The sequence below is a fragment of the Macrobrachium rosenbergii genome, chromosome 59, assembly GCF_040412425.1.
Source record: "Macrobrachium rosenbergii isolate ZJJX-2024 chromosome 59, ASM4041242v1, whole genome shotgun sequence".
Classification (NCBI taxonomy): Eukaryota; Metazoa; Arthropoda; class Malacostraca; order Decapoda; family Palaemonidae; genus Macrobrachium; species Macrobrachium rosenbergii.
This window is the reverse complement of record NC_089799.1, coordinates 25869659-25883529: the sequence shown is the minus strand read 5'-3', so window position 1 is coordinate 25883529 and position 13871 is coordinate 25869659. Positions and strand designations below refer to the sequence as shown.

Genomic DNA, 13871 nt, shown 5'->3' with positions numbered 1-13871 from the left:
ATGTGCCTTGACCTTACATAAAGGAAAGAAGTCCTCCTGAATCCTCGAGTGTAATTCAGAAATCAGTCCTCAAAAAGAATGTTAAGGCATTTTTAGATAAAGGGCGGCTGGGGTCTTTAACCGAACACCACAGGTTCAGAGAAGAACCTCAAATTCCCTTGGTTCTCCTTAAGTATTCATGATGGGATCTAACTGGGCAGAGGACTCTCTCTTGATCCGCTTGACCTAGGATGTTAGACAGGCTCTTGACTGAAAAGGAACATAGCCAGGGTCTAGCAGGGTCTTCGTTCTTTGCCATGAATCCTAAGGTCAAGGAGCAAACGGCATCACCTTGAGCACAGCCTACCCTCTTTTCAAGGGCATGTAGCTCACTAGCCCTTTTAGCCATAGCTAAGGCCATCAGAAAAAGGGTCTTCCTCTTCAGGTCTCTGAGAGAAGAAGATTCCAGAGCTCCGAAGTTGGGCCCGAGAGCCATTTGAGAACTATATCCAAGTTCCATGCTAGTTCAGAATGTTTTTCTTGCTTACCAGTATTTAAGGATTTTATCAAGTCACTTATATCTGGATTTGATGAAAGGACCTTTCCTTGAAAAACCTTTTGCTCTGACAAGCTCCCTGGCACTCGGAAGCCTGTCAGAGAGTGGGATTGGATAAGCCTAGGTGAAAACGTTGACAGTAAGGCTGTCTGAGAAGATTTCTCTTCTGAGGTAGAAGCCTTGGATAACCTACCAATAGGCTTAGAAGGTCTGGGAACCATTCCTTGTGTGGCCAAAAGGGGAGCCACTAGGGTCACTGAAGTGTTGCTGTGGGTGCTGAACTTCTTCAACCTTCCCCTACCATGCTGAAAGGAGGAAAGGCGCAGACATCGAGATCCGACCAATCTTGCAGCATGGCATCTGTTGCCCAAGCTTACGGATCTGGTGTCAGGGTACAGTACAGAGGGAGATGATGGTTTCTTGACGTTGCAAACTGGTTTACCAATGGTTTTCTCAACAGCTTCCACAGGTCGGTGCACACCTGTGTATTTAGTGTCCACTCCATCAGTGGCCAAAAGGGGAGCCACTAGGGTCACTGAAGTGTTGCTGTGGGTGCTGAACTTCTTCAACCTTCCCCTATCATGCTGAAAGGAGGAAAGGCGCAGACATCGAGATCCGACCAATCTTGCAGCATGGCATCTGTTGCCCAAGCTTGCGGATCTGGTGTCAGGATACAGTACAGAGGGAGACGATGGTTTCTTGACGTTGCAAACTGGTCTACCAACGGTTTTCCCCACAGCTTCCACAGGTCGGTGCACACCTGTGTATTTAGTGTCCACTCCATCAGTAGAACCTGTCTTGCCCTGGATGAGGTGGGTTCACAATGGTGGTCTTGTTGCTCTGTGCCCATAGAAAAAGTCCTTGCCCACTTTGCACAGCAAAAAGGAGTGGGTCTCTCCTTGGTTCTTGACATAGGCCAGTGCACTCATGCTGTCCGAATGGACTGCATCTGTCCTGTCGAAGGTGTCTGTTGCAAAGCACTGAAGACCCAGGTGTATCACCTTCAACTCTTTTACATTTATGTGAAGGTCTCATACTGTCAGAGACCATAATCCCGACACCTCTAAACCGTTGAGAAGAGCTCCCAACCCAGACCTGACGTGTTGGATTACAACATTAGGTTGGGGTTAACAGGAGACAGTGACATCCCTGTCATGAATCTGTTCTCCACCAGCCACCACCAAAGGTCCTCCTTGATTTTGGGAGTGATTTCGAAGACGAACGAATCTGGAAAGACTTTCCTCTGCCACTTGGCTCTGAGGTAAAACTGTAGTGGTCTGGGGTGTAACCTGCCAAGAGGAAAAAACTTCTCTATTGAGGACAGTGTTCCTAGAAGGCTCATCAAAGCATTGGCTGAGCAGGATGGACAAGAAATGAATTTCTGGACTTTGCTGATTCAATTGAGAATCCTTTGTTGGGATGGAAAAGCCCGAAAATTCAGAGAACCTATTACTATCCCCAAATATAGAATCGATTGAGTGGGGACTAAGTGTGACTTCTTGAAGTTTATCAGAATCCTAAATCTTGCACAAGCTGAAGAGTCCTCTAAAGGTCCTCTGTGCACTGGGCTTCTGAGGGGAGTGTAGGAGCTAATTGTCCAGGTACAAACACGTTTATCCCCAGGAGGTGCAACCACTTTGCTAATGGAGCGAGAACACAGGTAAAAAATTGGGGGGCCATGGAGAGGCTAAAGCACAGAGCCGGAAACTGGAAGACCCTGTCCTGGAACAAGAATCTCAGATACTTTCTGTAGTCCTGGTGAACTGGAATGTGAAAGTATGAGTCCTGCATATCTACTGTGTCACGTTAAGTGATGGTTTTGCGGGAACTGCTGGTTTCCCGCTCGTTCCCTTTGTGGATTGCTGCCTCCCTTACCTTCAAGTTTTTTTTTTTTTGTTTTGATGTTCGTTCGGTGAGCCAGTCGGGTCTGGTAGGGCAGCAAAAGTAGCGGCAGTGGCAGCAGCAGCAGGCAGTTTTTTGGAGTCGACGTTGGTCGAGTTTTTGAGCAGCAAATTGGAGCACGCGGCTAGGTAAGTGGAGCACGACGTGAGGTGGAGTGTGACCATGAGTAGTCGTGTGACCACGAGCTGCTCATCTTTGATGACAGCGTGAGGCTGTCCTGACGTCTCCATCGGGGTATTCTGGTTTGTGGGGTCTTGTCCCTGTTGTGCAGCTGAGGGCTGTCTTGGTGACCCGATGGAGGACGTATGTTTGGTATTTTTTCTGCCTGCTGTTGTTTATTTTTGCCTTTTTTTTTTTTTAAAGCTTTTTTTTTGTTTATTTTAACTGGATTTTGTTTAGTGCTGCCTTTTGGCTTTTTGTATTTATGGTTTTATCTTTTTGCCAGACCTGACTCACTTGTAAATATTATAAATAAATTAATATTAAGCTCATTTTATTGTTTTTGTTGTTTTCCCTCCTTTGTTTGTTGCATCTGCCGTCAGTCATGACAGCCCGTCCTGAGTATATTAAAGAACCTGCATAACGGCCCACTCGGTCGTTACAATGGCGACACCGTGACAGGACGGCTCTGTTTTGGCTGGCGGGTTGTTCTGACATTGGAGGATCATGAGTGTAAAAAAAAAATAATTTTTTTTTTTTTTTCTTTTAGGTGGGGAGGTGTCACGTTAAGTGATGGTTTTGCGGAACTGCTGGTTCCAATTTCGTTCCGTTTTGTGGATTGCTGCCTCCTTACCTTCAAGTTTTTTTTTGTTTTGATGTTCGTCGGTGAGCTGCCGTTTTTCTTTTCGCCAGTCGGGTCTGGTAGGGCAGCAAAAGTAGCGGCAGTGGCAGCAGCAGCAGGCAGTTTTTGGAGTCGGCGTTGGTCGAGTTTTTGAGCAGCAAATTGGAGCACGGCTACGAAGTGGAGCAAGAGGTGGAGTGTGACCATGAGTAGTCGTGTGACCACGAGCTGCTCATCTTTGATGACAGCGTGAGGCTGTCCTGGCGTCTCCATCGGGTATTCTGGTTTGTGGGGTCTTGTCCCTGTTGTGCAGCTGAGGGCTGTCTTGGTGACCCGATGGAGGACGTATGTTTGGTATTTTTTTTTCTGCCTGCTGTTGTTTATTTTTGCCTTTTTTTTTTAAAGCTACTTTTTTTTGTTTATTTTAACTGGATTTTGTTTAGTGCTGCCTTTTGGCTTTTTTTGTATTTATGGTTTTTATCTTTTTGCCAGACCTGACTCACTTGTAAATATTATAAATAAATTAATATTAAGCTCATTTTATTGTTTTGTTGTTTTCCCTCCTTTGTTTGTTGCATCTGCCGTCAGTCATGACAGCCCCGTCCTGAGTATATTAAAGAACCTGCATAACGACCCACTGGTCGTTACATACTGTGTCCATCCAGTCTCCCTGGTGGATAGCTGACAGAACCAAGCAATTCGTTTCCATTTTGAATATTGTAGTTTGAATAAAGAAGTTCAGAGCACTGACATCCAGGACAGGTCTCCATCCCCCAAGTAATGGGAGCCAGAGATCGGAGTTACAGGAAAAGTCGGAGGACTTGAGGTAGGGGAAAAAAGCGGTCACAGGTGTTTGAAGGCACATGTAATTCAGCCCAAGCAACCCCTGGAGACAAAACCTGACTAGCAGAAGCCTTTGTTACAGCCCTAGCAGTAGCCTTCCTTGGTCTGTCATGCTGCAATTTCTCTAAATGTGCGTGCAGAGTCTTCCACTTCCCCTTATCCCAGTCCTTACATTCCTTACAGCAAAGTTCCAGCGAGCAAACTTGCTCCCTAAACGAACTACATAAGGTGTGATTGTCAAACTTAGCTGAAATTAACCTAGTCTTACAGCCTTTACTAAAGTACCTGACGCTAGACAGGCTAGAATCTGACATGATTAGTCCAAGCAAAATTAGTCAAAGTCGGGAAAGTCACAATCAGGAATCCTGAATTAGCTAAGTTAATTAATAGAGCATGCTACTGTTACGAACCCATGAGTTCGTATTTGTACATATATTTATATATGTTGTTTGTGTTCCTGAATTGGTATTATTTGCCTTTAAGGGTTTATTTGTTGTCACTTGTCAACGGTAGTTTAGTCACTCGTCAATGATAGTTGGTTGTTTATCAGTTGTTGACATCCGTATATTTGTTGCTGCAGTGGTTACTTAGCTGCTTTACTTTCATAATCATGGCAGTTTAACCCTTTTGACTAATTGTTCATTGACGGCCGAAATTATTTATTAATATTTATTATTATCGTTTAGTTGTTCTCTCGTATAATTGGCTGGTTAAGACTGATACTTATTTCTCCTTTGGTGGTTGGCTGATGGGCAACCGAGTTGATGAGTGGCCTGGAACTGCAGTCGGATGTAGAAGTCACCACCTGACTGGATTTGAGAAGAAGTCACCTACTTACTCCCGTGAGGAGAACCTGACTGGATTTGGAGAGAAGTCACCTGCTTACTCCTGTGAGAAGAACTTGACTTGGATTTGTAACTTGACGAAAGCGGACTTTGAAGGCTGTGGTTTTGGTGGATCCCTCGTGGTGGCCCCGAACTGGATCCTGCCCTTGCTGGAAGTTGTTCCTGAGTTTCCCTGATTCTGAAGGTAGCTTCCCCGTCAGAATTGCCATACGACGTAAAACATCACGACAGAGCTCGCTATCGAACTACCAAGACCCAGTAATAGAAGATCTTGGACCTATCCATTGTCATCCAGATATCTGAAGACCATGTGACAGAAGATCCTGGACCCATCCATCGTCATCCGGATACCTTATCTATCTAAGGTCCTGTGTCGTCTTACCAGCCAAAGCTAATTATTATTGTTATTATTATTATTATTATTATAATTTATTTTTATAGTTATTTATTCTTATTATCCTTCACTTCTTTCTTGACGTAGCCCTGGGATCCCAATTGAACCCATAAAATCCATTCAACATCTTTGGGTTTTAAATTAAACAATTTTTGTTACTGCCTTGAGGCTGATACGTAACAAATGGCATCCTCAGCGGATCATCCAGTGCTCTTCAGGTTTGAGGTGAAGGATAGAATTTAGGAGTTAGGGTTTAGTATTTTTTTTTCTCCATCTGGTTCTTTTTAAAAAATGGCAGTTCTAACCAGTATCGAAGATGTACAACCATTTATAAATAGGGAAACATTGAGGTTGACATTGAATCATTAAAGAAAGATGAACTTTTATTAATAGCAGAATATGGTGGGCTAGATGTAAGTAGAGCTGATAGGAAGCAAGTAATCAAGTCGGTGGTTATGAAATATCTTTGTTTAGAGGCAGATTCTATTGATGAGGATAAACCAGTTCCAGTTAGGAAGGATGAAGATCCTAAGCCAGTTCAAAGTAGGAGAGGTAGTAGAGGTAGCCGAAGTAGCCTTGTGGAGGGTGATAATGTTGATGATGATGATGAGGTCAGTGAGACTGGTAAAGATAGGGATGAAATAACTAAATTACAGTTGCAGATTAAGTTGAAGCAATTAGAAAATGAGGCTAAGGAGAAAGATAGAGAGGATAGAGAAAAGGAAAGGAAACATGAGGAGAGACAGAGGGAACATGAGGAGAGACAGAGAGAGCACGAACTTAAACTAGCTCAATTGAAGTTTGGAGGTAGGAATAAGGGAAGTGATGAGTCTTTTGATTTGATCCACAATATTAAGTTAGCGCCTAAATTTAGTGAGAGAGAAGTCAGTAAGTTTTTTGCCAGCTTTGAAAAGGTGGCAAAACAGATGAAGTGGTAACCACTTTAGAAAACTGGACTATAATGTTGCAGGTAGTGTTAGTTGGGAAGGCCCAGGCAGCATATTCAGCTTTGTCAGTTGAGGATAGCTCTAATTATGAATTAGTGAAAGATGTTATTTTGAAAGCATATGCCTTAGTGCCTGAGGCCTATAGGCAGAAGTTTAGGAGTTAAAGAAAGCAAGTGATGAGACTTATTCAGAGTTTGCTAGATGCAAAGAAAGGTTATTTGAAGACTGGTGTAATTCCAGGAAAGTAGGAAATATGCAGGATATGAGGGAGCTAATTTTGTTGGAGGAGTTTAAAAAACTGTGTACCAAAAGATTTAAAAGCTCATTTAGAGGAAACTCAAGTAGAAACATTAAAAGTAGCCGCTAGAACCTCAGATGAATATAGTTTGACCCATAAGAAAGTGTATGAAGGGGAGACAAGAGTTGAGGCAGGAAAAAGTAACATGTCCCTTCCTAGACATTTTAAGCCTTCGTCTCCACGTAGACATTTTAAACCTCCCTCTCCCAATAGTTATAATTTTTATAGGAGAAGTAACCTACCCCATAGGGAGATAGTATGTTATGGGTGTGGTATGAAGGGTCACATTATGGCTAGGTGTTATAAGTTAAAAGGTAATCCTCCTAGTAAGAAAACGATGTTAGTTGGGGCAGATAAGGGTATTAAGCTTAGAAAAGCGAGAGAGATAAAGGATAGGGAGTTATTGAAGGATTTCGGTCCTTATGTATCCCATGGTACAGTAGATTTTATGAATAAGCCAGGTAGTGAGGAGGAAGTAGTAATTTTAAGGGATACTGGTGCAGCTCAGACATTATTGTTAGAATCTGTGGTACCCCCAGATGTTGAGATTTGTGAAAATGAAGTAGTATTATTAGGTGGCTTTCCTGATAGTGTTGTGTCTTGCCCATTGATTACTGTTAAACTTAAGTGTAGTATAATAGAGGGTGAGGTAAAATTGGCAGTGGTTAAGAATTTACCTATTCCGGGAATAGGATTAGTGTTAGGTAATGATTTAGCCAAAGGTAAGGTGGGAACTGATCCCTTATTAATTTGTAACCCAGTAGACAGTGAGTTTGAGAAACCCTTAGACTTTGTAGATGAAGTTCTTCCAGTTAGTGCTGTTACCAGAGCTCAGTCGAAGGAGTTAAAAGCTGAGGAGGAGTGTGAGATAATAAAGTTTTTTGAGGACCAGGAGAATGGCAAAAATGAGTTAGAATTAAATGGTGGAGAAGTAGTATCTAGTATGGAGGCCGATGAATGGTCTAGGAGTCTTTAGTTAGAGAGCAGAAAGGTGACCCTGAGGTTAGTCGTTTGAGAGAAATAGCAGAGAGAGGAGGTAAGGAAGGAGATTTGTATTACTTGAAGGAGGATATACTGTTTAGGAAATGTAGTTCTGGAGAGTGGAGAAGAGTTGACCAGATAGTAGTGCCTGAGAAATTTAGAAGTCATATAATGAGAAGGGGACATGAAGATATATTTGCAGGACATGTATGCGTATAAGCAAAACTTTAGAACGTATTCAGGCGTAACTTTTATTGGACAAAAATGAAGAAAGACATTGCTAGGTTCTGTAAATCATGCCACATATGTCAGTTGACTGGTAAACCCAATGAAATAGTGCCCAAAGCTCCACTAATACCTGTTCCTTCTATTGGTGAACCTTTCCAGCACATCTTGATAGACGTGGTTGGCCGCTACCAAGAGCCAGTGCTGGCAAAGAATTCATTTTAACTATATTGATAGAGTTTCTAGATATCCAGAAGCCATTCCATTGAAATCAATTAAGGCTCCGTAATTGTTAAATGTCTGGTAGATTTCTTTTCACGTTATGGTCTGCCTAAAACCATCCAATCAGATCAAGGCAGTAATTTCATGTCTAAATATTTCAAGGATCAGATGAAGCAGTTAGGAATCAAACATATAGTCTCTACAACCTACCATCCAGAAAGCCAAGGAGCCATTGAAAGGTTCCATCAGACTTTGAAAAGCATGATTAAGAAATATTGTATAGATAATCATAGTTCTTGGGTAACAGATCTACCATACTTATTATTCGCTGTTCGATCAATGCCTAATGACTCTCTAGGTTTCTCTCCTTTGAGTTAATTTTTGACACCATGTAAGGGCCCATTAGAGGTGCTTAGAGATAGTTGGGAAAGTGAGGAACCAAATTCCAATATTTTAGAGTGGGTGTCAAATTCCAGAAGTAGACTTTTTGCAGCTTGGGAATTAGCTAAGGATACTATAGTTAAGTCACAAAGAAAAATGAAAGAGGTGTTTGATATGAAAACCAAGTGTAGGACATTTAAAGAGGGAGACAAAGTCTTGATATTATTACCTTTAGTTGAGAATCAATTGCAAGCTAAGTTTGTGGGTCCTTATGAAATTGAGAAGAAAATTAACGACTCTAATTATGTGGTTAACACACCTGATAGGAAGAAGAAACAGTGGGTTTGCCATATTAATATGCTTAAATTATATTGTGAAAGGAAAGTAGAGCCTAGTATGTTAGTTCAGAAGAAAGCGGAAGAGAGTGGTGAGGAATTTGTGGAAATAGGATGGACTAGTAGTAATTTAGGAATATTAAAAATCTGAAGACTAAATTATCACATTTGTCAGAGGCTCAGAGAGTACAGTTAGTAGATTTAATTTCATTCTATGAAGATATTTTTAAAGATGTTCCTGGCAGGACTCATTTGATAGAACATGATGTAGAAGTTGAGGGTGCAACACCTATTAAACAGTACACGTACAGATTAAATCCCTATAAGAGTGGCATTGTAGAAAAAGAAGTAGAATATATATTGCAGCATAATTTAATTAGACCTAGTTATAGTCCATGGAGTTCTCCAGTGGTTTTAGTGCCTAAAGAAAATAATCAGTTTCGACTCTGTTTCGACTATCGAAAAGTCAATAATGTTACAAAAACTGATACCTATCCTTTGCCCAGAGTTGATGATTGTATAGATAGAGTAGGTATGGCCAAATTCATCTCTAAATTCGATCTATTGAAAGGATATTGGCAGGTGCCACTAACTGAAAGAGCTAAAGCTATATCTGCCTTTGTGACACCCAATGGCTTGTATGAATGTGATGTTATGCCATTTGGCATGAAGAACGCCGCATCCACATTTCAGCGGTTAATGAATCATGTCACTAGAAATATCAGAAACTGCGTTGTGTACATTGATGACGTAGTTCTCTATAGTAATACGTGGACTGAACATATGCAACAGATTAAAGAATTTTTGAAGCTATTCGAAAGGCTAATTTAGTTATTAATCTGAGTAAATCTGATTTTGGTCATGCTAAAGTCACTTATCTAGGGCACGAGGTAGGCTATGGTAACATACGCCCTAAACATAGCAATGTGGAGGCAGTTATGAGTTTTCCAGTGCCAAAAACTAGGAAAAATGTTATGCAGTTCTTAGGGTTAGCTGGGTATTACCGAAGATTTGTGTCAAACTTTTCTGATACAGCTCAACCACTGACCAATCTATTAAAGAAGAACGTTGCTTTTAGTTGGAATGATTCATGCCAGGATGCTTTCAATAAATTGAAATCTATTCTAGTTAGTGATCCCGTATTGAAGTCTCCTGATTTTTTTTCACAACCATTTAAATTAGCTGTGGACGCATCTGATGTGGGTATAGGTGCAGTATTAATTCAGAATAAAAATGGTAGTCTACATCCTGTAGCTTACTTTTAGAAGTTGAATCCTCATCAGCGGAAATACTCAACGATAGAGAAAGAGGCTTTAGCTTTAATTTTAGCTTTAAATCATTTTGATATTTATTTGTCCTCCAATGTAGGCAATATTGTAATTTTCACAGACCATAACCCATTAACTTTTTTAAGTCGTTTTAAAAATAAAAATCAGAGGTTAACTCGTTGGAGTTTGATTCTTCAGGAATATAGTTTGGAAATTAAACACATCAAAGGTAAAGAGAATGTAATACCTCATGTTTTATCGCGGGCGCATGAATAGATTTTTGCAGTCCTTGATAGTTGTTTGAATAGATGGTCTGGAAGTCTTATTGGTCGGTTGAATCGTGGTTGCCCCGTCTAGCCTACCAATGGGACTTTTAGTAATTATTATATTAGAATAGGTATTTTATTTTTAAAGAAAAGAAATTGTTTTTCCTTTTCTTTCTTAAGGGGAGAGGATAACCCATGAGTTCGATTTGTACATATATTTATATATGTTGTTTGTGTTCCTGAATTGGTATTATTTGCCTTTAAGGGTTTATTTGTTGTCACTTGTCAACGGTAGTTTAGTCACTCGTCAATGATAGTTGGTTGTTTATCAGTTGTTGACATCCGTATATTTGTTGCTGCAGTGGTTACTTAGCTGCTTTACTTTCATAATCATGGCAGTTTAACCCTTTTGACTAATTGTTCATTGACGGCCGTAAATTATTTATTAATATTTATTATTCTCGTTTAGTTGTTCTCTCGTATAATTGGCTGGTTAAGACTGATACTTATTTCTCCTCTTTGGTGGTTGGCTGATGGGCAACCGAGTTGATGAGTGGCCTGGAACTGCAGTCGGATGTAGAAGTCACCACCTGACTGGATTTGAGAAGAAGTCACCTACTTACTCCCGTGAGGAGAACCTGACTGGATTTGAGAGAAGTAACCTACTTACTCCCGTGAGGAGAACCTGACTGGATTTGGAGAAGTCACCTGCTTACTCCCGTGAGAAGAACTTGACTTGGATTTGTAACTTGGAAAAGTGCGGACTTTGAAGGCTGTGGTTTTGGTGGATCCTCGTGGTGGCCCTGAACTGGATCCTGCTCTTGCTGGAAGTTGTTCCTGAGTTTCCCCTGATTCTGAAGGTAGCTTCCCATCGTGAATTGCCATATTGACGTAAAACATCACGACAGAGCTCGCTATCGAACTACCGAAGACCCAGTAATAGAAGATCTTGGACCTATCCATCGTCATCCAGATATCTGAAGACCATGTGACAGAAGATCCTGGACCCATCCATCGTCATCCGGATACCTTAACTATCTAAGGTCCTGTGTCGTCTTACCAGCCAAAGCTAATTATTATTGTTATTATTATTATTATTATAATTTATTTTTATAGTTATTTATTCTTATTATCCTTCACTTCTTTCTTGACGTAGCCCTGGGATCCCAATTGAACCCATAAAATCCATTCAACATCTTTGGGTTTTAAATTAAACAATTTTTGTTACTGCCTTCGAGGCTGATACGTAACAGCTACCAAAAAGCAAAGAGTACTTCACCCAATGAAGAAGGTCTGCAACCAACCAGTCAAAACCAGAAAACCAGAGCTGCTCAATAACCAAGTATTTAGTCACTGACCACCGGAAACGAATTAAGCTCTTTAGCTGTGTTTTGCCTACCCTCCCCGAAAGTGAGTGGGGCAGTATGCCTACACCCAAAACAAAAGAACACCACTGCAAATTTTGAATTTTGAGCTGCTGCGTAAGGTAGAAACTAGTAGCTATGTAATTATTTGGTAAGTTACTTATATAAAACAAAGTATACAGGACTTGCAGTGAGCATCTTATATTTCCCCAAGATCAATATAGGAGAAGTTAAATATGAACAAACATTTATGTTTGTCTCAAATTACTTCATATTTTCAGAAATTCAAAACAGTACATGGTATACTGCACAAACCATTTCATATTTAACAATATTTCCCTTCTGAAGTTCCAAAGTGTTGCTGCATCAGGATTTGCAGTCAGGAGCTGAGCTGTTAACTTCAAGCCTTCCTCATCGTATGATCTAGAAGACCGCTGGAATGTTAAAACTAAATAATACAACAGTAGAAGTGCATTAATGTTATAAGTTAATTGAAAAGGATATTAAAGCTTATCTATACAAACCAGACCCTTTTATATAGAAATATTCCTCAGTGTGAGCTGGAAACAACAAAATGGTTATTGAAACATAACAAATGGTTAACCGGTGCGTGTGGGGGTATCCCCTACTCATAAGTCATATCCCAGCACTTTTTTCTCCTGCCTGAGGACCACCTAGAATGGTTGAAGTGGAATTGTGATACAAGGCTTTGGTGTGAGTGGGGGGAAATCGTAAACTCATATCTCATATCCCAGAACTTTTCCCTTCGGTATCAAGGCTATGTGGGGTGGTTGCATATGCAATAAAAGGCTCCGGTTTGTATACTGTACCTTGAAAAACACAAATGATTTAAAATTAGATATTCATTCCTAAGGAAATACATACCAATGCCTTTTACTTGGAGATTTATTCCTGAGGTGGGGGATTAGGGTAATAACTGACTGGCCAAGATGAATCTCTACCCAAATACATCATGTTCCTGGTCATGAGCAGGGGAATGAATGTCTCTTGTAACCTCTGATGGGTTCCAACACACTACATATTATTCCCATCTTCAAACGAGTATGACAAACAAACTGGTTCAAATGAGAGATCAATGACCTGATTCCAACCTCCAGTTGACTTCTCCACCAGGAGAGTTAACTGTAGAAGCCCTAGTGCATTCTTTTCTAACATCACCCTCTTCTCTCCTGACAAGTTAAGAAATTTGTGTAATCCTGAAGACAGGTTGGAAACTGAATAGGCATCCAAGAAAGGGGAGAGCAACGTTCCTTGTGAGATAACCTGCAGCTGTCCTGACAGACACAGACTATCCAGGGCCCTGACCACCACTGCTATCACACTGCCTAATAGCATGAAAGTCATCCTCCTACTTGCTGCAAAAGACTGAGCCTTCCCTAAACCTGACTCTGAAGGTGAAGCCAACCTCGAAGGCTTGGTCGCAATGCCCTTCAAAGCCCCAAAGGACTTGAAGAACACTGCACAGTAGATTAGTGTTCCAGCTATCAGAAAGCCTCCCTTTCCCCTGCCGCATCAACCTCACTTTCAAAGAGAGTACACAGGAGTCCAAGACCAATCTGTTCTGCAAGGCAAGACTACTCTCAGATGAAACCTGTCAAGAAAAGAGAATTGATATAGTTTGTCTTCACAAGATAAAGTTAGTACTCTGATGTGAGAGGACACTGCTTTCATCCAAGGACGAGACACCAGTGACTATGCAGTAAGTCAGTGTTCAACTAAATGTTGAGCAACAGTGCAACATGGAAGGAAGACATGGTGACTGACTTTGTGGCTCCCAACTCTGCATATGAAAAGGTATGTTCCTGTTGGAACCTCTCATAGAGAAACCTCTCATGGGGAAGGTTGTTTCCCTTGAAGGGGAATGGTCTGCATTCCCTACCAAGTAAAACTTCTGCAGGCATATCAAAGACAAGGTAAGTAGCTTGTTCGATCTGCTAGACAACGGGGAACCCTTCAACCTGTATATCAAACTGTTTGTGTCCTATAAAACATCATGCGTAGGTAAATATGCTCATGAAAGAGCCTAATGATCTCATGGAAATGCTTCTCATGGTCAGACTGCAGGGGCTCTGAAGGAGAAAAAGCCTCAGTTCCTATCAGGTCCCTTAAATAATGGGCTGAATCTTCTCACAAAGGAGAAGCAACAGACATATTAGCTTATTTGTGGAATCATGATAAGGAATGATCAAACCTACTGGTACTGGCAGAAGAATCATTACTGAGGTTGACCCCTGAATGGAATGAGCATATTTCAAACTGTGGT

At 41.0% G+C, this 13871-nt stretch overlaps 1 protein-coding gene across 1 annotated transcript in view; it reads right to left on the bottom strand.

Moving 5' to 3' along the window:
• The window catches only part of RabGGTa (Rab geranylgeranyltransferase subunit alpha), a 98379-nt gene that overhangs the window by 49992 nt on the left and 34516 nt on the right, over nucleotides 1-13871 (bottom strand). Inside the window, exon 3 of the mRNA XM_067102275.1 lies at nucleotides 11903-12021. Within this exon, the coding sequence (XP_066958376.1) occupies nucleotides 11903-12021 (119 nt within the window). The remainder of the gene's footprint in view (nucleotides 1-11902; nucleotides 12022-13871) is intronic.